This window comes from Myodes glareolus, chromosome 6 (genome assembly GCF_982192425.1).
Source record: "Myodes glareolus chromosome 6, mMyoGla1.1, whole genome shotgun sequence".
Lineage (NCBI taxonomy): Eukaryota > Metazoa > Chordata > Mammalia > Rodentia > Cricetidae > Myodes > Myodes glareolus.
In genome coordinates this window covers 113,345,833-113,370,457 of record NC_142031.1, presented here as the reverse complement: position 1 = coordinate 113,370,457, position 24,625 = coordinate 113,345,833, and the positions used below count along the sequence as shown (strand labels likewise).

The window sequence follows — 24,625 nt, the reverse complement described above, 5'->3', positions numbered from 1 at the left end:
CTGCAATTAGCAGATAATTAGCGCTGCTGACCCTTGGGGCTCATCAGCGCTCCTGGGGCCAGCCCCCAGCAATCAGCCAGGGCAGGTCGAGAGTGTCAGGCCGGGGAATGAATAGGCTCATCAGACGCGCTGGAGCCAGGGAGCCAATCAGGGAAATTAATGGAGAGAGAGAGAGAGAGAGAGAGAGAGAGAGAGAGAGAGAGAGAGAGAGAGAGAGAGAGAGAGAGAGAGAGAAGAGAAGGAGAGAGGAAGAGAGAGAGAGAACACGAGAGACAGACAGACATACAGAAGAGATACACATAAAGGCAGAGAATGAAAAAATAGAGTAAGACAGAATGGAATGGAGAATAGAAAAGAGAGGAATCGAAATTTAAAAGGAGACCAAAAGGAAGGGAAGGGCAGAGGAAGAAAAAGAATGGAAAGGGTGGGAGAGAGGTGGAGAGGGAAAGGTGAAGGAAGGGTAAGTACTTGGTCCAGTGTGGGCACTCAGAAATTCCCACAGAAGCGAGAAGTTGGAGATGGAGGAGGAAGGAGGGAGAAGGGGCAAGAGTCAATGCTTAGAGAATCGAGTCCAGGTCAGGAGTGCAAAGGGGCTGGCAAGACATTAGGAAAGCTGTCGCCCACGAGTGGCCCCAGGCGCGCATGGGGCCCTGGGCGGAGAACGCGCCCCCTGCTGTTTCCCGCCGCGTCCGGGCTCCTAGAGACCGCTGCATCGTGCGCCCCGGGTGGGATGCGGGCCGGAGTACTTCCTGGCAGCCCGTGCATCCACGCCCCGCCGCTCCCCGCTCGCCCTTCGAGCGGCGCAGAGCCGGGGCCGCGTGGACTGAGCCGGGAGCAGGTCCGGGAGCAGGGAGGGGACCTGGCCAGCTGCCGCCGCCGCCTCCTCGCCCGCCGCAAACTTTCACAAAGCAGCGGGTCCGGCCTCATCAATCTGCATTAATAATAGTTGGTTGGGCCGCGGGGGGCGGGCGGGGTCCCGGGCCGGCCGGGCCGTTGGGAAGGCGCGGGGCGCGGGGCGCAGGAGCCGAGAGCTGCGGCGGGCGGAGGGAGCAAGTGAAGCGTAATTTGAGGAAGATGGATGAGTCCGGAGGGCGACACCCCCAGCCCGCCCGCCCGCCCCCTCCCTCCTTATGAGCGAGGGAGCGCGGCGCCGGAGCCACACTGAGCCGAGCCCGCGCCCCGCCGCCACCTCGGCCCGCGCGCCCGCAGCGAGCCCTGCGTGTCTGCGCGGGGCGCACGGCGGGGCCCGGGCAGCGCCATGCAGAGAGCGGCGGGCGGCGGCGCCCCTGGGGGCAGCGGCGGGGGCAGCGGCGGCCCGGGCACCGCCTTCTCCATCGACTCGCTCATCGGGCCGCCGCCGCCACGCTCGGGCCACCTGCTCTACACCGGCTACCCCATGTTCATGCCCTACCGGCCACTCGTGCTGCCACAGGCACTGGCCCCCGCGCCGCTGCCCGCCGGCCTCCCGCCACTGGCCCCGCTAGCCTCATTCGCCGGCCGCCTGAGCAACACCTTCTGCGCCGGGCTGGGCCAGGCGGTGCCCTCGATGGTGGCTCTGACCACTGCACTGCCCAGCTTCGCAGAGCCTCCCGATGCCTACTACGGACCCCCGGAGCTCGCCGCTGCGGCCGCCGCCGCCTCCACCGCCTCGCGAAGCAACCCCGAGTCCGCGGCTCGGCGCACGGAGGGAGCGCTGGACGCCGACGAGCTGCTGCCGGCGCGCGAGAAAGTGGCTGAACCCCCGCCACCCCCCGCCGCCGCACTTTTCAGAGACTTTCTCGAGTCTGCCGGGTAAGTGCTGGGGCCGACGTGGGTTCGACCGTCAGGAATTCCCAGACCGGGACCAGTCCAGAACTCCTGCCACCTGCTTGGAGCCAGATCCCAGCTCGCGCGCGATGTTCATTCCCCAACACCTCCAGGTCCCAAAGCCCTGCTCTGGCCTCGGAGCGCCTGAAGCCTCACCGGCACGCTTTTTCGGCATTGTAGTCCACAAGCCTCGCCCTGTCTCTTTTTTTCAGAATCCCTTCGTTTTTCTCTTCTCAAGGATGGGATTCCTGAGGGCATCAGCAGGACCCTACGGTGACAGCATTTGGGGACAACTGTCACTTTAGAATGTGGGGGCGCATTCTGAATCGACCCCTCAGCACACAAATGGTGGGCATGGGCTTTGTGGATGCGGCGCAGAAGGAGGGGCTGATGAGCCTGTGGCTTCTTCACCTTAACAGAGGTCACTCTTGAATGCTCATTTAGACTAGACCTAAACATTGGAGAACCAGATAGGGCACTGGAGCGGCGCAGGCAAGGACTAGAGAGGTGTTAACTGGCGGCTGGTAGAGTTGGGTGTGGCATGCAGAGTTGAGGATCCTACTAACAGGTCATTCAAGAGCCCTGGGAGGATGCCATCTCCACGGTGACAGGGTGCATGCAGTAAACGAACCCTGATCAGAGTCCATTTCCTGGAAGTCCTCTTGTCCTGTCCTCAGTATCCTAAAGCCAACAAGCTTTCTCCTTTCCAGGCAGAGCCAGGTGCGCTGAGATCGAGGCTTATGCAATCTGGGGAGTTCTAATTAAGAAAAATAGCCCATGTAAGAGTAGAGAGCTTAAACTTCCTTCACACTCGAATGAGCCCACGTCTGCTCCGCAGTTCGTGACACCTAGCTTAGCTGCTGTAAATGACCCAAAGGGTTTGGAAGTTGACCATAGCAGAGGCAAGAACAGAATCCAAGAGTCATTGGCCAGGGCAGGTAGGCGATTCCTGAGGACAGGTTTCTGCTTTGGAACTGCCCACGGGGAAGGGGGGCTGCCCACTGTCTCAGGTGTTGGGGGGCTGTCAAGAAGCCTGTCTTCCAGTTTTGATTTTTGGTTCTCGGCATTTTGGCTGTGGGGATTCATCCGTTGTTAATTCCTTTTCCAAACTGACAGTCACAAGAGGCTCTGAAGTCAGAGCAGCGGCTCCTCAGGAGGACACTAAGAAGAAGAGAAACACCTGGAGATAGCAGACAGTGTCTTCAGGACAAGAGGGCAGGGTAGAGCAGAAGGAGGCTCCTCAGAAGGAAGAATTGAGATAGTTCAAAAGCAGGAAGGAGCAGGGCTAGCTACTGAAGAGGTGCTGTGGAGGCCATGGGGCCTGGAGGCGCAACCAGGCAGACACAGGGAGGCCTAGAGCTTGAGGGAAGGAGGGAGGGGACCCACAGGTGGAGCAGACCTGAGGGGTGTGCCCTTACCATGGGGGAACAAACAACTCAGCCACACACTGCCATGGTCCCCTGCCCGTCTCTCCACTCTTATGTATAATGGGGGTTCTTTTCCGAAGTAAACCCAATATTGGCTATAAAACTGAATACGTCAACAGAAGAAAAGGGCAGAAGAGAAAAAAGGAGTAAGGAAAGAGCCGTGACAGGGGCGACGGGGCGGGGCGGGGGACACTGACTGGAGATTGTGATTAGGGAATCGGCCTTCTGTGGGAAGAGAAACTGTGGGCCGAGCTGAATGAAGAGTGAGCAACTTCACTGAAAAAGTGTGTGGGGATGAGTTGCGTCACGGCAGGACTGGGAAAGAGCTAACTAAAAACGCCAGGGCATGCTGAGAGTTTCAGCATGGACCGAGGGTGCCGGCAGACTGGTGACCCAGGGAGGAAGAACAGGTCTCCCGGTCTAAGAAAAATGGAACCCACAAGAAAAGGAGCTGTGCGCACCGCTGCTGAAGTGCAGGGAAGGGGCAGTATAATGGGGGAGGGGCCTCAGAGGGGAGGGTGTTGGCGGTTCCTGTGCTGAAGGTCACGTCCCAGGCTGGGAGTCACCTTAGGTGCTGGAAGAGCAGTGAGGAAGTCAGGTTTCAGAGGGACCAGAACCTGTCTTCACCCTCAGCACAGCTGTCTGGCCCTTTGCCGACAGCCACTCCCTACCTTCCCAGCCGTGAGTGTTCCCTGACATGACTGTAGAAGGAGAAAATGCAGTTACCCAAAGGTTAGGCATAAACTCCATCCGGGGAATGACAGCACACCGCCGCCGAGGCTGATGGGAAATAGAACCTTTTGTTGGGGAACTGGCTACTTGGGATGGAGTAAGAGAGTTCTCTGCTGTGGAGGTTCTGTGGGACCAGAACCTCCACAGAAAAGAGTCGGGGAAGGAATACAGTCTTTAAAATGACAGAGGGAGAGTTGCTTTTCCGGTGAGAATGGGTGGGAGGCATTGGGTTGAAGTTATTGCTCATTCACACTTGTTGAATATTTAATGTGTGCTTGCTAGCCCCTCCAAATGACCTTATAGAACAGCTGGGCGGGGTGGCACCCATCACTAGGAGGTGGAGGCTGACAAAAGAGTAGTTCAGAGTCGACCACAGCTACATATTATGTTGGGGGGACAGTGTGAGTTACTTAAAGCCCTATCTTTAAAAAGAAAAGAAGAGAGTAAAACTTCTAATGAAGACAGGTCGATTTGGAGAATGAAAAAGTTCTGTTCTTTGGGAATTACAGGAAACTGTTTTCAGTTCGCTTAGAATTAAGAAAGATGTCACTCTATATGAGAACTGAAGAAGACAAAGCCTAGAACCTCATTATAATTTGAGGGTAGGGGAAAAAGTTATGTTAGCAAATGGGAAAAAAAGGAAGACTGTGTGGGAAAGGATGGCTAGAAGAAGCCCTGAGAATGGCAGATGGAAAGAGAAGAGTTCTAGGCTGGGAGTGTGGGGAGCAGTGGGGGCAGACTTTTAATAGGAGTGATAAAGAAGAGAGACTTTTGAACGTGTAGGGAGGATTAAATATGGACCAGTAGGGCTGGGGTGGTAGAGGGCTTGCCTAGAATGGGTGAGGCATTGGATTCTACACACACACACACACACACACACACACACACACACTTGAGCTCTCACACACTTGCATGCACGTACACACACACACACACACACACACACACACACACCAACAGAAGAACCCAAAGAAGTGAGAGTTTACTAGAAATATCAAACAAGCAATTTATTAATATATGTAATTTAAAGGTTTTCACTAGTCACATTGAAAAGATAAAAGAAACTATTGCAATGAATGATAATAATCTTATTTAATCAAATATGTCTAAAATGCCATTTCGGCATTGATCCGTATCCGTATTCGAATGACATAGCTTGTACCCTCTTTTCATACTGCCTTTGAAATCCAGTGCACACATTCTCCACTCCCAGCTCAGCTGTCTTCAAAGTCGCCATGTTTCAGGTGCTGACAGTGACCGTACCAACACATCTAAAGAGTCTGTAAGAGCAGTCTCATGATAGCCATTGGGTGGCAGACCCTCAGTATCCCAGGGAACAGACAGTGGGCTGCAGAGAGCTCCCAAGGACAAGACCAGATTCAGCCCCAGCTGGGAGGATCTGACCTGGTCTTGGGGACCTGAAGAAGTGTGTGAGCTCTGGCTGTGAGAGTCAGTCACGGCTAAGCCGTGTGCCAGATATGGCAAGGCTGTGCAGCACACAACTGATGATGGGAAAGGATGCTGTGTGCTGGGAGTGATGGAATAAAGCTATCCTTTGGGGATAGTGCAGCCTGGGACTTCAAACTGAGAGTTTCTGGAGCTTCCCACTTGCCCACTTGAAGGTTGGACCTCTTAGATGTAGAAGATTAGACAGCGAGTGGGGGTGTGCACACCACGGAGAACCATTAGAGGGATGATAAAGAAACAAGGAGAGACAGACATGATGCCTGTGTTGAATGAGGGGCAAGTGAAAACATTGGTAGCCAGGATGGTGTAGAGGATGAGAGACCAGCCTGAGAGATGTCAGTGCAGTGAGCACTATTTTTTAAAAAGCCGAACAGGTAAGGATTTGCTAATTTCCGAATGGGGATCCGATGCAGTGATGATGGTAATCACACAGGGAGCCAGGAAACTTCAGAGCAGCCTGGTGTTCAAGGGCTGATTGCTGTAAGCGAAGCCCCTGATTATAGCAAGGGAACATTTTTAGATGACCATTAATTAATTTCTGAATAGGTGTCCATTATGACTGGCAAGATACGGTATTTATCTATGAGAGGGAAATGTCGTGCCGTAGAGCCAGAGATTTCTGTTGTTAAAAACAAGAGGAGGATTTTGCTTTTCAGATGACAAAGACCTAGAGTATATTTTTCCTAGCACTTTTGAGAAAGTACACAGAGATTGCTTGTTCCACTGACTTTTGGGTTTGTTTCGTTCTTAAAAACAGACTATCTTTCAGTTTCCCATGCTGACCTCAGACTCACTGTGTAGCTCAGCCTGGTCTCAAACTCATGGCGCTCCATCTGCCTCTGCCTCCCAAGTGTTGGGATTAAAGGCATGCGCCACTATACTCAGCTTGTTCCATTGACTTTTCACATCTTGTTTTTATTTTTTCTCTCTGAAATATTTTATTTTTTTTAACATTACATGTATATGTGTCCAGAAGCCAGAAGACTGTCGGGGACCCCGGAGTTGCAGGTATAGGCAGCTGTCAGTGACCACCTGATGTGGTGCTAGGAAGAACAGTCTATGCTCCTAACTGCTGAGCCATCTTTCCAGCCATTTTTATTTTTATTTTGAGACAAGGTATTGAGACAAACCTAGGCTGGCTTCAAACTCACCATATACAAGATGACCTTGAACTTCTAATGGTCAGCCCCAGCTAACCCTCTACCAACTTACTTCTTTTTTTTTTTTTTTTTTTTTTTTTTTTTGGTTTTTGAAACAAGGTTTCTCAGTAGCTTTGGAGCCTGTCCTGGAGCTAGCTCTGTAGATCAGGCAGACCTTGAACTCAGAGATATGGCTGCCTTTGCCTCCCAAGTTCTGGGATTTTCTTTTCTTTTCGAGACAGAGTCTCTCTATGTAGCCCTGGCTGACCTAGAATCAGGCTGTCCTCAACTCACAGAGGTCTGCCGCCTCTGCCTCCTGAGTGCTGGGCTTAAAGGTGTGAGTCACTATGTCCAGAGCTCCACTGACTTTTAAAGGAAGACAGACATTGGGCTAGAGAAATGGTGTCAGCTCTTGCTGTCAAGTCTGAAGACCTGAGTTCAATCCCTGGGACCCACCTGGGAAAAGGAGGAAACTGACTCCCATACACATGTTCACACTGACACACTAGGTAAATACGAATGTAATGGTAAAAATTATGAAAAGACAAGCATTGCATTTGCTTGCTGTAGTTGAAGTTCTGACTCAAAGGCTCAAGTCTCAGCTTTGTCACTATTTTGCTATGTAATTTTGACACCTGCTTCAGTTAGAGAATATTTTATTGTTTGTCTATTTTTTAATTTTTTTATTGTATGTCTATTATGGGCCTAGTGTGTTTAAGACACTTTGGGAGAATCACTGTCACACAACCTCTTCAGGCTTTGAGTTTCCTCATCTAGATCAAAAGTTTTCATTGAGGTGATTTTGTGCATGTGCGTGCATATGTGTGTGTGCATGTGTGTGTGCATGCACGCATGCATGTGTACACCTGAGCACACGTGTGTGCATGCATGTGTGCGCACGTGTGAGTTTGTGCACTGCGTGTGCACATATGTGCACGTGCATGTACATGTATACATGTGTGTGTTTGGCTGGGTTTTGTTTATTTGTTGTGGTGGTGGATTTTTGTTTGTCTGTTTTTGGGGACGCATTATGCTGGCCTGGAACTTGCTTTGCAGCCTTGAACTCCTGGAGGTTTACTTGCCTCTGGATTAAAGGCATGTACCACACCTGGCTCACAAGGGGATTTTTGGTGTCCCTTTCTATTCCTAGACCAGGTGTTTAAAGCAGGGATCTGAACCTGAGCTCCAAGGACCTCCTGACAGGAATCTGTCAACGTGATGAGAGAAGTCACATCTTTGTGTTTACTAAGTCCTAGTTAAAAATTAGTATGTCCTTTAATATGTGATCGTGGAACAGAAAACCATGATTGTCTTAGCAATACATAAAGTTTTTTCATAGAAATCATGTGTTTTCATGAAGATTTACATTCTTTGGAGACAGAATGCTTCTTGAGTTAGTAAAGAAGCAGGATTATATGACAAGATTAAGTTTAACTGGGTGGTGGTGGCTCACGCCTTTAATCCCAGCACTTGGGAGGCATTGGCAGATGGATCTCTGAGTTCGAGACCAGCCTGGTCTACAAGAAGTAGTTCCAGGACAGGCTTCAATGCTACAAAGAAACCCTGTTTTGAAAAACAAAAACAAAAAAAAGATTAAGTTTAAATATTTAATAACTATTTTTAAAATATTTAATTTATTTTAATTATTTTTTAAAATATATTTTATTTTCTGTATATGGATGTTTTGCCTGTGTGTCTGTGCACCATGTGCATGCCTGGTGCCCACAGAGGTCAGAAGAGGTCATCGGATACACTGGAACTGGAGTCATGGATTGCTGTGAGCTACTATGTAGGTGCTGGGGACCCAACCTGGGTCTTGAGAGCCACAGCTCTTGCTGAGTCTGGTGGTACACACCTTTAACTTAATCCCAGCACTCAGGAGGCAGAGACAGATGGAGCTCTGTGAGTTTGAGGAAAGCTTGTCTACAAAGCAAGTTTCAGGACAGCCAGGGCTTTTATACAGAGAAATCTTGCCTCTAAATAGATAAATGTGTTCTTGTATGCCCAATCATCTCTCCAACTCCTTTGTTTTATTTTTTAGGGTTTTATTTTATTTTATTTTATTTTTGTCTTGGCTGTCCTGGAACTTGCACTGTAGACCAGGCTGTCCTCAAACACAGAGATCCAACTGCCTCTGCCTCCTGCCTCCTGAGTGCTGGGATTAAAGGCGTGCACCACCGCCACCCCAGCCTATTTTAAATTATAGATATATATGTGTTTGACTATGTGTAGGTATTTGCACATGAATACAGGTACCCTCTGAGGTCAAAAGGAGGTACTGGATCCTTTGAACCTGAAGTTGCAGTCATTTTCAGACTTCAAGCTTCCAGACATGGCTGTAGGAACTGAACTTGGGTCCTCTGAAAGAGCGGTATCCACACTTAGTCCCGGAGCCATCTCTTCAGCCCTTGATAGCTGTGTTCTAATATAATTGGTTTCAAATATAAAGTGTACTCTCTGATGTGTAGCCGAAGCTGAGAAGGAGTCAGCAGGTTTTATCCACCTCTAGGGGAGTTCATGGTACAAAGCATTTAAGACCCCGAAGGACTGGCAGATCTCAAAGTTCTGTTTGTGAGATGCAGTCTCACCGTGCTGGTAAGACAGGCGACTCGCTGGGGGATTGGACCAGAGCTTCGCATTTGACTCAGATGGGAAGGAGCCACTTCCGAGGCTGCACACACAGTGTGAAGGCATATATTACAGATGGTTAGGGAGAGAATTCTTTTTGTTTTCTTTTGGGTTTTTGAAGACAGGGTTTATCTGTGTAGCCCTGGCTGTCCAGGGACTGGCTTTGTAGATCAGGCTGGCCTTGAACTGAGAGATCCAGCTGCTTGGGATTCAAGGCACACGCCACCACACCAAGATTCGGAAGAAAATTCTTTCACTTAGAGTAATGGGCTGGGAGGCTCTACTGGGAACCGTGGGAGAAAGACAATAGGAATAGTGGGGGGAACCAGTCAGGTTCGGCAGGAGGGATTCCAGGCCCCTTCTGTTCTTGAACAAGTTTGAGGTCAGCATGTGCTACCTGAGACCCTGTCAAGAGAGAGAGAGAGAGAGAGAGAGAGAGAGAGAGAGAGAGAGAATAATAATTAATAATAATAATAAATGACTGGGCATGGTGGTGCATTCCTTTAATGTCAGCTCTCCAGAGGCAGGTGGATGTCTGTGAGTCTGAGGCCAAGCTGGTTTATACAGAAATGCCCAGGTCAGCCAGGGCTATACAGTGAGCCTCTGTCTCAACACACTTGCCGCTGCACCCATGCACACAACTTCTTGATGTTGGCCACATCACCTCTCTGCTTCCTCATCAGGAAAACTAGGGGTTTGAATTACGTTTTCTTTAAGGTTGTTTCTGGCTGTACAGTTCTGTTTGTATTTTAATGTGCTCGAGTTTATTGTTTTTTTGTTTTAAAGATGAGGCTAGGTCTCAGTTCCAGGCTGGCCCAGAGCTCACAATCTTCCTGGGGTTAGAGGTGTGGGCCTCAAAGCCTGATTTACAATTCTGCTTGATCCTTTAGGATACTTTTATTGATGAGTCATTCTTTTACTAAAAGGGGTGGGGCTGGAGAGATGGCTCAGTGGTAAAGAGCACTTGCTGCTCTTGCAGAGGACCTGAACTCAGTTCCCAGCATTCATGTAGTGGTTTACAACTGCCTGTAACTCCAGTTCCAGGGGACCTAATGCCTCTTCTGATACTTCTTGGCTCCTGCGCGCGCGCGTGTGTGTGTGATATTTAATATACATTAAAGGTACCCTGAACAAGGAGTCTGTGAATACCGTGCTTCCTAGTGAGGTGTGTCCACGAAGAAGTCAGAGGCTGGCTGGCTGTGTGCATCGTGTGGTGATGTCAGGCCTGGGTCTAAGGCTGGGAAGACATTACCATCATAGACTGGGGAGGTGGAATCAGGCAGTGGCATAGCAGTGGAAGTATGTGTACGTGGTGTGCATTGAGGGTGACAACCAGAGCAGGAGAAGCTGGCCTACAGAGCTGGCCTTTCTGTTTCTGCCATCCCGTTATCCTTTAGCCAGACAACACTGGATTGTAGTCTCTTTACACAGTCCGTGGTAAGAAGGGAGGGGCACAGAGGAGCCAGGACAGGTTGTGCCTGGGAAAGACGGGCATAGAGCCAGCATTGCTGCTTCTTTGAGGAATATAACTAAGACTAACCTGAAAAGCCCCAGTGGCCTTTACCAGAGAAATGAGGGCCATGGCATCCATCTCAGAGTCACCAGGTAAACAGGAAGACCCTTACACTGAGTCCTGGATTTAAGGAAAGTCTTACCGGAGGGCTAAGGATACAGCTCAGACAGCAGATTGCTTGACTAGCGTGTCTGAAGCCCTAAGCCAGATCCCCAGAACCACCGGTATGGTGGTACCTGCCCTGAGTCTAAGCACTGAGGAGGGGGAGGCAGGGGGATTAGAAGTTCAGGGCTGTTCTTGATGAACAGTAAATGTGAGGATTTGAAGCCAGCCTGGAGCTAATATGATAAACTATATCAAAGTGTGGGGGGGGTGTTGGAGGGAAAGCTCAGCAGTTAAGAACATTGGATTCTATTCCCATCACCGACTTGATTGCTTACAACTTTCCACAACTCCAATACCAGAGGACCCCAAACCATCTTCTGACTTCACTGAGCACCAGTATGCATGCAATAAACAGGCATTCATGCAAGCAAAATGCCTATACACACACATACATATCCATATATACATACATGCATACATAAATCCGAGAGAATCATCGTCATAGCTCGTCAAATAGCTGGTAACTTTCCACAGAATTTTGCTGTGAGGGCTCGCCTTAGAGGTGACATAGGAGAGGTAACTGCTGACAAAGACAGATACTTCTGGGGTGATGGTGGACACAGGAGTCTGAGAACTTTGTAGAGAAGAGGCAGAATGGAGCATTGTGCTGAGTGTGATATAATACAGGCTCCAATTTGTCTTTGCCTTTTTCGCTTTGGGACTTCTGACCTAGGCCAGGCTGGCCCTGAACCATGATCCTCCCGTCTTAGCCTCCCAAGTACTGAGATTACAGATGTGAACCACCAAGGCCATCTGTGTGCCTGCCTCTTTCTCTTTTCTTTAGGCTTCCCTGTCTCCATTTTGACCTGAAGTGCTCTCCTGTGCCCCCCTGGGGTCTGCTTGCCCCTTCCTCTCCAGTCTTTTCTCTTCATCTGAATTCCCATGCTCTTATCTGCTTCTATTTGGTTCTAGAAACAAAGGTGTTAGCTGGCTGACATTTAATCTGGTGGGTCTTGGAGATGTTTAACTTCCAAAGGAACTCCAGACTAGGTGGTGCTCTGAGGAAGGGCCTCAGGAAATGGGGCAGGATTGTCTTGGATGGACTGTTGTAGGTGTGGGGTGGAGGACCCCATGCCTGCGGTCTGTTGGTTATTGCTGCGCCTTGTGACAGGGTTTCTCTGTGTAGCCCTGGCTGTCCTGGAACTAGCTCTTGTAGACCAGGCTGACCTCGGACTCACAGAGATCCACCTGCCTCTGCCTCCCAAGTGCTGGAATTAAAGGCGTGGGCCCCCACTTCCCACTTCATTTAACCATACCCCATGGACTGCTTGTGATGGTAGCTCAGCCCAAATTTTAAAAATATTTATTTATCCACTCATCATTTTATTTTGTGTGTGTGTGTGTGTGTGTGTGTGTGTGTGTGTGTGAGAGAGAGAGAGAGAGAGAGAGAGAGAGAGAGAGAGAATGTGTATGTGTTCCATGTGCCATCAGATTCCCTGGGAACCAAAGTGGTGAGCCACTGGACATGGGTGCTGGGAACTGAACCTAGGCCCTCCAGAGGAGCAGCAAGTGCTTTTAACCACGAAGCCATTGCTTCTAGCTCCTCAACTTTAATTTAAGCTAAAATGGGCATTTATTGGTTCATGGTACAGCAAAGTACCCAAGTGCATCCAAAATGCAGATGGTGTGGGTCTTCCTCTCTCTCCTCCTTTCTCTCCTCAAGCCCCCACCACCACCCTAGAGAGAGGTGGAGAGGGCACAGTCACAGCTCCCTTTACTGTCACAATCCCTGCTTACAGTTCCTGTGTGTACGACTCAGGATGACACCTGCACTCAGGATACAGCATGTTCTTACAGTCCCATCTAGCCACAGGCCAACCTGAGCCCAGAAGCATAGAAAAATGTGATTGACAGGCTACCAGGTACTGTGCCACCCAAGAGGAACAAGGCCCTAAAGAAGGGGGTGTGGTCACTGAGCAAAGGGAGATCACAATGTCGGCTTGGGCCGGAAATAAGGCAGAATGGAGGAGAAAGCGCCTGGCGGGAAGGCGCTTAGGTTCCTCTTGGGCCAGTGAAGCAGCCAGAGGACTGGGAAGAGGTCAGGGTGGCTCTGAGAGTCTGGGGCCTGCGAAGAAGAGAGCAGAGCTGAAAACCTACCTCTCAGCAAAGCTGCAGCTTTTTGTTCTGATTCCAATCTAAGGAAGCTTTGCTGGTGATCGAATTCAGGGCTTTGTGGACACTAGGTGAACTTTCTACTAACTAAGCTACAGCCCCAGTCCTCCCCCTGCTCCCTTTTGAGACAGAGTCTTACCCTGTAGCCCAGGCTAACCCTTAAACTCACCATCCTTCTGCTTCAGCTTCCTGAGTGCAGGGTAGTGTGTATTACCATACCATCTCTCTCTCTCTCTCTCTCTCTCTCTCTCTCTCTCTCTCTTTCTCTCTCTTTCTTCTTCTTCTTCTTCTTCTTCTTCTTCTTCTTCTTCTTCTCTCTTTTCTCTCTCTCTCATTTTATTTTGTTTTTTGAGACATGGTTTCTTGATGTAGCTCTGGCTATCCTGGGACTTGATTTGTAGACCAGGTTGGACTCAAACTCACAGAGATCCACCTGCCTCTGCTTCCTGAGTGCTGGGATTAAAGGTGTGCAGCATCACTGCCCAGCGCATTTTTCTCTTTTTCAAAAATTTACTTTTAATTGTGTGTGTTTGGTTTATGTGGGTGTCTGTAGGGAAGTATGTGTATGTGTGTTTGTGTATGTCTGTGTATGTAGGTATGTGTGTGAGGTTCTCTGTTTATCTCTGTGCTAAGTGTGTGTGTCCACATGTGAGTATGTGCGTATGAATGAATACAGGGATCTCCCTGGACCTGGAGTTCCAGGTGACTGTGAGCCAGCTCAGGTGAGTACTGGGAAGAGAACTTAGGTCCTCTGCAAGAGCAGAATGTGCCCTTAGCCTCTGAACAATCTCTCCAGAGCTAGAACATACAATTTCAAAGAAAAGGAATACCAGCTGGTAAGATTCTGTTCCACAAGCTCTCAAAGGCAAGAAAGATCTGATGGGAATTCTGTCTTGGGAATAATGGGAGAATAAGAGATGCTTAGGGACAGGCCCTCTTCTGTGAGCACGCTAGGTGTAACCTCAGTGATTAGAGCCTGTGTGTATGGGAAGAAATGTGGTTTACACTTGGACTTGATAAGAAGGCTGTTCAGGGCTGGAGAAGTGGCTCAGCGGTCAAGAGCACTGGCTGCTCTTACAGAGAGAGGGCCAGCTCCAATTCCCAGCACCCACGTGGTGACTTACAACCATCTGTGACTGCATCCCCCATCTGTGACTGCGTCCCCAGGGGGTCGGGCGCTCTCTTCTGGCCTCCTTGGGCACCCGGCACACATTTAGTACAAAGACATGGTTGCAGACAAAACACTCAAGCAAGTAAAACTAAGCCACACAATTTTAAAAGGTTTTCTCTTGGGGGAGGCCACTGGGCAAGAGCTGTTACTTCGAGCGGGAAGGTGAGGGGAAGAAGGTCTGCTGGAAGCGCTGGAATGAGGCAGAGGCGGTGCACTGCCCCCAGGTGCGGGACTTAGGAAAATCATCTCACTCCTTCTGCAGTTGCGTTTCCTTCACCTGGCAGTCGGGTTAGCGACTCCGCTGTCGGTGCTGATGGAGTGGAGCAGCTCTAGGTCTTCAGCCTTCAGCCAGAGGCCTAAGGTAAAGAAAACAAACAGGGAGAAAAGAAAAGTCCAAGGTCACACAGAAGCATTCTGGGCAGCGGTGATGTTAGAGTACCACGAAAGGCCGTTGGCTCTGAAATAGCCTGGAATCCTAGCTTGCTTTCTGTTTTTGCAATAAAGCAATGTGGGGAGGAAAAGGTTTATATGGCTTCTGTGTCCTGATTTCAGCCCAGCATCAAGGGCAGGAACTCAAGGCAGGAACTAAGGCAGAGGCCACAGAGGAACACCGCTTACTGGCTTACTGGGGACTTACTCAGCCTGCTTTTTTGTATAACTCAAGAAGGCCTGCCCAAGGATGGCACTGTCCTCACTGGTCTGTGCCTTTTCACTCAATCGTTAACCAAGAAAATGTCCCCAAAGACGTATCCACAGGACAGTCTGGTGGAGGATATCCCTCCCTTGAGAGTCCCTCTTCCCAGATGAGTCTAGCTTGTGTCCAGACAGAAAAACTAACTGGGACACGTGGGGACTTGCAACTACCCTGAGCTTGTCCCAGAACCGGGAGGGGCAGAACCGCAGTGATCTAGCAAAGGTCTTCCTGTTTCTGTGGGTGGAGCGAGGAATGCCAAGGGGCTGGAAAAGAGTGCAGAGACAGGGATGCTCCTTATGCACAAGAGACAGTGGCATGCCAATCAGCAAGTCAAAGGGTTGAGCAAAGAAAGAGCTGGAAGGGGACTGAGGAGTCCCAAGCAGGAGATAGTCCTGGCCCACAAGGAGTGGTTCAGGGATGGCACCTGGTAGGCTAGTGCCCCAGGACTGGGAAGTGCAGCTAGATCTCTCTGGGGAAATGTCCTGGGATTTCTCCCACCTATTGACCCCACCAACTGGAGAAGAATGACTGTTCAGGGAGTACAGGAAGGGAGGGTCTTTGTCCTGGGAGCCAAATAGGGCAATGTTGGTGCTGTTGTTTTTCAAGAAGAAGAGAGAAGTCAGAACTTAGGGCTTCTTTCACCCAACAGGCGACTGCTGTCCTCCGAACCTCAGTAGCTGGGACAGCCAGCAGCAGCTCAGTCTGAGCGCATCCCTGGGGTCTAAGTCTGAAGATGGCCCTTGAATGGCATTCATCGTCCTTGGTGACTCCAGTGTAGCAGGCAAGGCTGGCGCTGTCCCAGGCTGGCCTTGAACTCACCATCCTCCAGTCTTGACCTCCTCGGTGCTGGGATTTCTGCCAGGCATGGCGATGCCCAGGCTGAACACCATCTGGTCTCTCTGCTGGGAAAATACCTCCCATAGATTCAGTGTGGCTGGTGAACTCCTCTCTAGCCCAACTAGACCCATTTATCCCTTTTATTTTTGAGATTATAATATAACTGCAACATTTCTCTTTTCCCTTTCCTCTCTCCAAACCTGCTCATATACCCCTCCTTGCTCTTTTTATAATTCATGGCCTGCTGGGCAGTGGTGGTGCACACCTTTAATCCCAGCACTTGGAAGGCAGAGACAGGTGGATCTCTTTGAGTTATAGACCAGGCTGGTCTACAAAGAGTTCCAGGACAGGCTACAGAGCTACAGACAAATCCTCTCTCTCAAAAGAAATAATGGCTTCTTTTTCATTAATTGTTATCACATGCAAATTACTAAATACAACCTGCTGAGTCTGTATAACATTACTCCTATATGTTTTTAGGGCTGAGCACTCATTGCTGGGTTACCAATTGGTGTACTCTCCCTGGAGAAGGCTATTTCTCCCAGTTTCTCCCTTAGTTACCTGTAGTTCTTTGTCTAGTGGATGGGGGAGGCCTCAACAGACTGGTCTTTTACCTCGATAGGGCTTCCAGTCTCTGGAGCCTCCACCCTTCCTCTGGGAGGCAGCTACTGTCCCCAGTGTTGGTGCATCATGCAGCCTGCGTGTAATCTCTGGACTCCGAGGGGTGACAGCTCTCTTGACATCAACTCTCTGAGTAACTGTAGTTCAGGCTCTGTGAGTTCGGGTTCTCCAAGTCCGCGAGGAACAGTCCCTAGGTCCTATTTCCTACTACCTGTTTCCTACTACCCAGCCTGCTGCACTGTCACCCACCCAGCCGAAAACCAAGGCTTCCCCCACAGGCTCTGGAGTCACAGGGAGCCTCGCACACACCATGGCAGCAGTCCTAATGTTCCCACACATGAGGTCTGGACCTTTCTGCCTCCTCGGCAACTTCTACCTCAAAACAGTTTTCATTTTGCTGAACATTCCCCTCCCCCAGAATCATTGTTTTCTATTATAAACTGTTCAGTGGACGCTGGTCATCATTGCTTACACCTTTAATCCCAGCACTGGGAAAGGATACACAGGTGGATTTCCATGAGTTTGAGTCCAGCCTGGTCTACATAGTAAGTACCAGGACAGCCAGGGCTACTTAGAGAGACCTGGCCTCAACAACAACAAAATTTAAGATGTTCAGTGGCATCTTGTTTTATCAGCTGAGTCCATTTTCAGCCGGAAATTTTCTTCTGTGGATCTGACGTCTGTCGAGTCCAGTTCCTCTAAATCAAACTTCACAAATAGAAAACCGATGAGAAAAGTTTGACAGCTAGGCATGACAAACCCGACCCCTGCAATCCCTCTGTAGGCAGAAACAGGAAATTCAAGGTGACCCTGGTCTCCATAGCAAGCTCCAAGCACTGAGTTACTTTGAGAGACTTGATCTCAAGCAAGCAACAGCTTCCTTAGTGCTTCTGTTCGTTTTTAGTGACCCACAAAAATGTGGGATTTTTATTTAGACTCTTTCACTATTGACATTTATTATAAATCATAAAGGAAAACAGCTGGCATTTCTTTTTCCCCTCCTCCTCTTCTTTAAAGCAGGATCCTACTTCACAGTCCTGACTGATTCTCTCACTGTGTACATCAGAGAGCCCTGAATCCGTAAAGGCCTGCCTGTCTCTGTTGGGATTAAAGGTGTGTTGTGTACCACCACACCCAGCTGCATTTTTTTCTTTCCTTCCTTGCTCTTTCTTTTTGAAAAATGATGCATTCATTTTATTTCATGTGTGTTTTGTCTGCATGTATGTACGTGTACCATGTGCATCCTTGGTGCCCAAGAAGGTCAGAAGAAAGCATCCAGTCTCCTGGAACTGGAGTTATGGATGGATGGCTGTAATGAGCCATTGCTCCAGCCCCCTGCATTTCTTTCTTAACTAAGTTACGAGGAAATGGTAAGCTATGTGAGCTCGCTGCCCGCGGGGCCATGCTTCCCTGGGTAGCTGAGTAACTCATTCATTCCTGGCCACTGACTCCGTCCAGGTTCTCAGTGCGCCCTCTGCTGGTGGAGCAAAGAGCGAGTGACAGCAGCAACTGTGTCCGTGCTGGGGGTTGGGTTGGAGCGAGGAGTCCGTCCCCCCTCCTCCATTTTCCCTGTCTCTGTAAGAAACTCTGTCTGGTTCATCATTCAGTTTCCTGTCACTTCTGGACCCTGCTCCCCTCTGGCTTTATGTTTCTCTCTGCCCGCTTTCCCCTCTCCTGCAGTCGCCCCTCTTTGGGATTTCTTCATTGTTCCAATGGCTGTCCTCTGAGGCCAGCTTTCGGGTGTGCGTTCCCTCCGCTGCCCCACCCCCACCTCGGTCTAGAGGTGGCTTATCGGAGTCTTCACTGTCACAATCATAAAGGCCCAGGCAGAAACTCCTGCCCCTGCCACTCAGTGTCCCACCGGGATCAAGAAACAGTGAAAGGCCATGAACCCTCGCTCCTCTTGCGGCTTTAAGAGTGGCAGGGAGGGTGGCCTGCTTGTGTGGGCTGGAGTTTCTGGATCTGTCTTAAGACAGAGGGATGGATGAGATGATCTCAGGAGGGCTCTGCCGGATGGAGGAGCGGGGAGCCTCCTCTCAATCATCATCAATTTAGATTTATTGGATGCCCCCCCAGGGGCTTGGCACTGTATTAAATGGTTCCCTCTATCCTTCAAGCCCCGAAATCCAGTTTCTGCCCTTTTAACACTGTTTAAAACATTGCATGATTGGGTTATGTTTTTCTTAACATATTATTAATTATTACAGAGTATGTTTTTAAAATTGAAACCATAGGACTTAGTAAGAGTGCTGGGATTTTCTTCACTTCTTTTAGTACCTTAAGGTCCTATAGGATTCGTCTGGGTATGGGAAGATTGGAGGCACACTGCACACTGGGGTGCGTGGGTAGGGATGCTGAGAAAGGGTCGAGCTGAAGGGGTTATCTCAGGAGGGCCAGAGAAACGGAACAGATGGAGAGAGGGAGAGAGCATGCATGCCTGTACTGGAAATAGCTACTTTTATTTTGTTAAATATTTATTAAATGCCTACTCTATGGGTAATTTTTAAGCTACCAAAGCTATAACTGTGAATAAAATACGATCGAAACCCGCATTTTGTGAAGTTTATATTCTAATAGGAAGAGACATAGTTTGCTTTTTCTTAATAAAGTGAATGAGGCTGACGTCACGCACATATTATGGCAGCAGATGAGTCCAAGAAGCATCCAAATTCTAAGAGGGCGACAAGGAAGAAGGGCCAGCCCAAAGGAGCCAGGGAGGAGAAATGTGGTGTCCCCGACGGAGACAGGGCTAGGGACAGGTGGGTACAGAAGACAGGAAAACCACCGGAAGAAGCAAGTTTGGTGGTAGAAAGGGCCCAGCTCTGGTCAGATCTGAGAGGCAGACTTGTGGGGGAGGGGCCGGGTAGGACCATGAAAGGGAAAATAAAGAGTGCTGTCCTGGAGGAGTCTGGAGATGGGGAGGAAGGGTTTCCTAGGCCAGCTGGGGTATCACAGTAAAGGTGAACTTTGGAGGGAGGTTGAGACTTCCATTTGGGACTTAAGAAGTGTGAGTCTGTGCAAATGAAAAAAAATGGTGTGAACAAGATCCCTCAGCAAGAAGAAGGAGGGTACCCATATCCTGAATCTTTAGCAAAAGATTTATTTGCTTTTATTCTGTTATTGTGTGTATATGAGTGTTGGCCTGCTTGTATGTCTGTGCACCACATGCATGCAGTGCTCATGGAGACCAGAAGAGGGCGTCAGATCCCTTGGAAATAGAGTTACAGGCGATTGTGAGACATGTGGCTGGGTCCTGGGACTAGAACACGGGTCCTCTGCAAGAGCAGCCAGAGCTCTTAACCACTGAGCCATTTCTCCAGCCCCCAGGCCTTAATCTTGCAGAAAAGAAAATGTTTGTGACTAGGGCTGAGGTAGTATTGACCCTTTTTCTAGACATCATGAGGCACCTGAATGGCAAAGCTTCTTATGGGAAGGTAAGGGGCAGTTTGGATCTTGGCTGGTCTGCTGCAAGCTGGGGTCGGGGCAGCATGAAGGTGCTGGCTGCAATAGTGAGGTTGGGGACATAGCCTCAGAGGATCCTGAGAAGGAGCAGGCCTGAAGGAACAGGTGTGGACTTTTGTTGACTCCAGGCCAAGTGGGGGGGGGCTACAAGGGAGAGCCATTCTTTTCTGCTCGCCTTCCGGGTGCTGTGCCTTTGTACAGCCCTGCTCTTACTCTGCATTCCCTGTACTGGGGATCCGTTTGCTGCGAGCTGTAGTCTCACCACTGAACACACCTAAAGGCTGTGGATGCCGTGTGGGTGACATGGGGGTTGTATTGCTCCTCTCATCCAGTCTACCTTCACTGAGCTCCTAAGTCATGGCTTCCTTGGGTTCTTTCCTTACTGATTGCTAGGCTGTCTTTTAAATTCCTACTGTTTTCTTTGGGCAGAAAATAAAGAACTTTGCAAAACTCAAACACACACACACACACACAAATAGAGGAAATTACGTGTGGGGGGGGCGGGGAGAGGACAGCTTTTGAAAATTGGTTCTACCCTCTTGGCATGTGAGCCTCAGGGGCCCAACACAGGTCACCAGGCTGGGCAGCACCCATTATGCCGTCTCTCTGGCCCTCTACCTTAGTTTTCTGAGGCAGGGTCTCTCATTGAAACTAAAGCTTACTATTTTAGCTACACTGGTTACCAGGTAGCCCCGGGATCCATCTCTGCCCTGTGGCTGGGGGTACAGGTACCACAGCTGACCACATGTGGCTCTTTATGTTGGTGTTGCTGATCTATAGCCGGTCCCTCGTGCCTGGACAGCTAAGCTGTCTCCTCAACCCTAAAAAGCATTTGAAATGCGTTTGCAGTCATGACAAAGATACAATTAAAACCAGTGATTTAGATTTTAGAATTGAGTATAGATGAAAATACTTATATCCTGTGATAACACGGTCGGTCACCCACTAGGAGTCAAGATGTCATCCCACATTCCCTCCAGTCTTCCCTGCTGACGCCAGGCTCTCCTTATGGAGCCTCAAGAAGCCTCCATTGGTGTGCAGGCAGCCCCGGCAGGGGAGTCTGTGCAGGAGAGACCGTGGCTTGCTGAAATTAAGGATGAGCCCTAGAAAGTGACAGAGAGGAAGTTTGGTCACAGATAAGGAGGTGTCCCTGCCGGGAGCTTTCCCATAAGGGCAGTCTGGTTAAGAGCTGGAACCAGGTGGACCAGGAGATCCCATTCTCTGGCCTTGACAATTTCTTGGCTTCAGACTTGGAATGAGACCAAATGACTCTGCAGTTTCTGTCTTGACATAAGATTCTGTGACCTACATCTAGTATGTGTGTCTGGGGGACTGAAAGTCAGGATACCACTTGCTCTTGGGATTCCTGGGAGGGCATGGAAGCTATGTGTAGCTCTAGCTCCTTCCTGCCAGCTCCCACATTGCTTCCTCCTGGGACTGCTGGTCGGGGTTTGGAGGGTGGGTACCAGGTTTGGAGGAAGCTGGGAGGTGGTAGGGAGCATGAAATGGGGTGGTGGGAAAGTTGGGGGGGGGTCACTGTCATGTGTTGCCTCCCTGCTTTCCCATAGTGAAGTCTGCTGGTTAAAACCTTTCTTCCCATTCTCTGTTTCCCCTAACCCTTTCCCCGCGCCCCCCTTGGATGCCCATCCTGTCTCCCGACCCATGTCTTCCTCTCCGAATGTGTTTTCTATTGTCAATGACTCATTCCTGGCCATGCTTCCACGTGCCTCTCCTTCTCCATCCATTGGTTTCTCCACTCCACCCCCCACAGCAGAGGGGAAGGTGTACAGCTCAGATGAGGAGAAGTTGGAGGCCCCAGCAGGAGACCCAGCAGGAAGCGAGCAGGAGGAAGAGGGCTCAGGCGGTGACAGCGAGGACAGCTTCCTGGACAGTTCTGCAGGGGGCCCAGGGGCTCTTCTGGGACCTAAACCGAAGCTAAAGGGAAACCTGGGGACTGGCGCTGAGGAGGGGGCACCAGTGGCCACAGGGGTCACCACCCCTGGGGGGAAAAGCCGAAGGCGGCGTACAGCCTTCACCAGCGAGCAGCTTCTGGAGCTGGAGAAGGAGTTTCACTGCAAGAAATACCTGAGCCTGACAGAACGCTCCCAGATCGCCCACGCCCTCAAGCTCAGTGAGGTGCAGGTTAAGATCTGGTTTCAGAACCGCCGGGCCAAGTGGAAGCGCATCAAGGCTGGCAATGTGAGCAGCCGTTCTGGGGAGCCCGTGAGAAACCCCAAGATTGTGGTGCCCATACCTGTGCATGTCAACAGGTTTGCTGTGCGCAGCCAGCACCAACAGATGGAGCAGGGAGCCCGGCCCTGACGGGGCTCCTGGGGTCCGGAAGGCAAAGGATCTGCACCTGTCCTTGCCCAAGACTCACTGGGTGCTGCCCACTAGAGGGGCCTCGTGGACCCTGCTCCGGGAGAGGTCAGCTGTGCTCCCTGGATTGCAGACATGAGTGTTTGGCCTGGGACTGTTCTGGACCTAGGAGTCTCAGGGGTGCAGGGTTCAAATTCTGATCCCCGAGAGCTTCTGGAGCAGAAGTGGACTCCTGAGGTGGGGATACGAAATGCCCAGGACCTAGAGGGTTCCATGGCTAAGGCCCGTGGGAGCAGCTTCTAACAGATGGGAGAAGTCCTGGGCGGTACCAGCCTGGGGCCACAGTTCCTTATTTATTTTGTGTAAAGTTTGTATATATGAAACTATTTTATCTTTGTCTGTACTCCGAAGGGGACTGGGACAATTGTTTCCCTGAGCCTCACCCAGTGTGTCCTACCCTACCGCTCTGTGAAGGCGCTATTGTGCTGTTCAGTATAAGGACATGCAAAGACATGAGATGGAACTGTAATGGCCAAAGTGGGGGGGTTCTTCAGCAGCCCCCTCTTCCACTCTTAAGCATCCCTCCACAGTGCATCCTGCCCCCACCCCACCCTCCTGTTCCCATTGGCTACTTTGTCCCCACTTTCCCAATCTTTCTGCTCCTGGTGTCTTCTCTTCGGGAGAGGTGGCACACTTTGGGGAGAGACTCAATTCAGTTTGCACTGAAGGGAGATCCCACTTTAACTTGGAGAATGTCCAGGTCACCTACATAGAGGACACTGTCCTGTCAGTGACTAGGGCAGGACAGGAGGCTCACCCCACCATGTGAGCTAGATAAAGAAGTGCTTCCTTTACAGAGGGCACAGCTTCATCTCTGCCTTCATTGCTATCTCACACACAGGACCAGGGGCAGAGGCCCAGTGCTTCTCCGCTCTTGCAATCTTAGCTGTGCTTTCTCCTGTCCATTACATCTGGAAGGGTTAGGCTCCCATCAGCCTCTTCTATTACAGAGCAAGATGGGTTGAAAGAAGCCACTGCCGAACTGATAGGACAAGAGTGAGTCCAGGATGGTTCTGGAAGGGTACGGGCAGAGATGATGGGTGGACAAATCGCAGGAGCAGGGCTCTAGATATCTGCAGACATTGGGGCAAGGAGACTGTTAAGAGAAACGCACTGCGGCGACTGCTGGGGTAACGAGCTTTTGGGGGAAAGATGTGACCTGTATGGATTAGGGAGAGTGGAAAACAGAAAAATGAACAAGCTGGATCAGGCAGTTGTCAACGACAGGGAGGAGTCCTGCCTTACAGGCTCATCTGGCCACAGGTGAGCCCCAGAGTGGCAAAGGTGTCAGTTTCACGTTCAGGTACGTAGTGAATACTTCTATGAGACCAAGACAGTCTGTCCTTGGTAGTTCATCTCTCCCAAGCAATTCTCTAGTGAGAACATAGATCTAGACTAAGGTTGTCTCTTTCTCTGGTCCTTGGAAATTTAACTCCAGTAAGGTGTGGGAATTTAACCTTGAACACGCAGTCCAGGTCCAGCTCATTCCCAGCCAGGTGGACCTCAAAGTCAAGAGACTTGGATCCCTTATACTTGATCTACACAGAAGTCAACATAGGTTAAGCTGTTGCCTCTCCAGCAGAGCTGGATGGAGTCCAGGTTCTGAGAGGGCAAGTGACCACCATCCAGGCTTCTGGCTCTTCATACAGCTTCAACTGTGCTAAGCATGGAGCCAGCCCAAGCAGCTTGTCTAGCGAGTCTGGAGCTAGCCCATCCTGTGTCCGGGAACCGAGTCCTGTACCTACTTATGGCACTGTTCAGATTCTGCCATGTAAGACTCTTAACAGACTTGAAATGTGGGGATGTGAATGAAAACAATAAAATCTGGTTTCCTCTCAACAGCGTTACTCGATTATTAACCGACATGTGGGCTAAGTGCACAGGCAGAGCAGCAGTCCATCACCTGTTCAAGATGTTTCAGAAAATATGGGCCACTAGCAAGATTGGTTCCAGGGATAGGAAACAGATCCAGCACTGAAACTCAGTCAATTCTCATCCATCATAAACTAGAAGGGAGGCCTTTCCCCAGGGTTTCTTTCAAGAATAAAGGGACACGGCAGAAAGAGAAGGGGATCTGGGCTCTGCTTCCAGCTTAGCTTGGGAAAGGTTAACCTTAGAGTGCAGCTGGAGGTCACGGTGGCTCCTGGCCCTGCCCTCCCTTCTCCTCGAAAGGTATGGGCCAGCCACTTTATCACACAGCTGTTCTCGTCACTCTGGGAGAGCCTCCTCACAGCCCTGGATGCAAACCCTCAACACTGGCCACAGCGGTGTTGGAGTCTCTCTGGAAGAAGTAGAGGCTATGCCGCTGCACACTGGCCAGTGCAGGGCGTGGTGACTACACAGAACGCCGACGACAGCAGAGATCACTGGGAGTTTTCAGGAGTGGGCGGTGAGAGGACAAGGTGGCACAAAGCAGAAAGTAGAGCCGATCTCCTCTGTCATGGGCAGGTTTGCTCTGTCAACTTCCCCCGT

The 24,625-nt window shown here is 50.3% G+C and overlaps 1 protein-coding gene across 1 annotated transcript; it reads left to right on the top strand.

Annotated features, from left to right (window-relative positions):
* The first annotated feature begins 1,078 nt into the window (after positions 1 to 1,078).
* Gbx1 (gastrulation brain homeobox 1) lies at positions 1,079 to 23,947 on the top strand. The gene is given in 3 exon segments (XM_048440119.3): positions 1,079 to 1,747; positions 1,749 to 1,791; positions 21,546 to 23,947. Coding segments are annotated over 3 exon segments (1,263 nt in total). The 3' UTR covers positions 22,097 to 23,947.
* Positions 23,948 to 24,625: the final 678 nt, after the last annotated feature.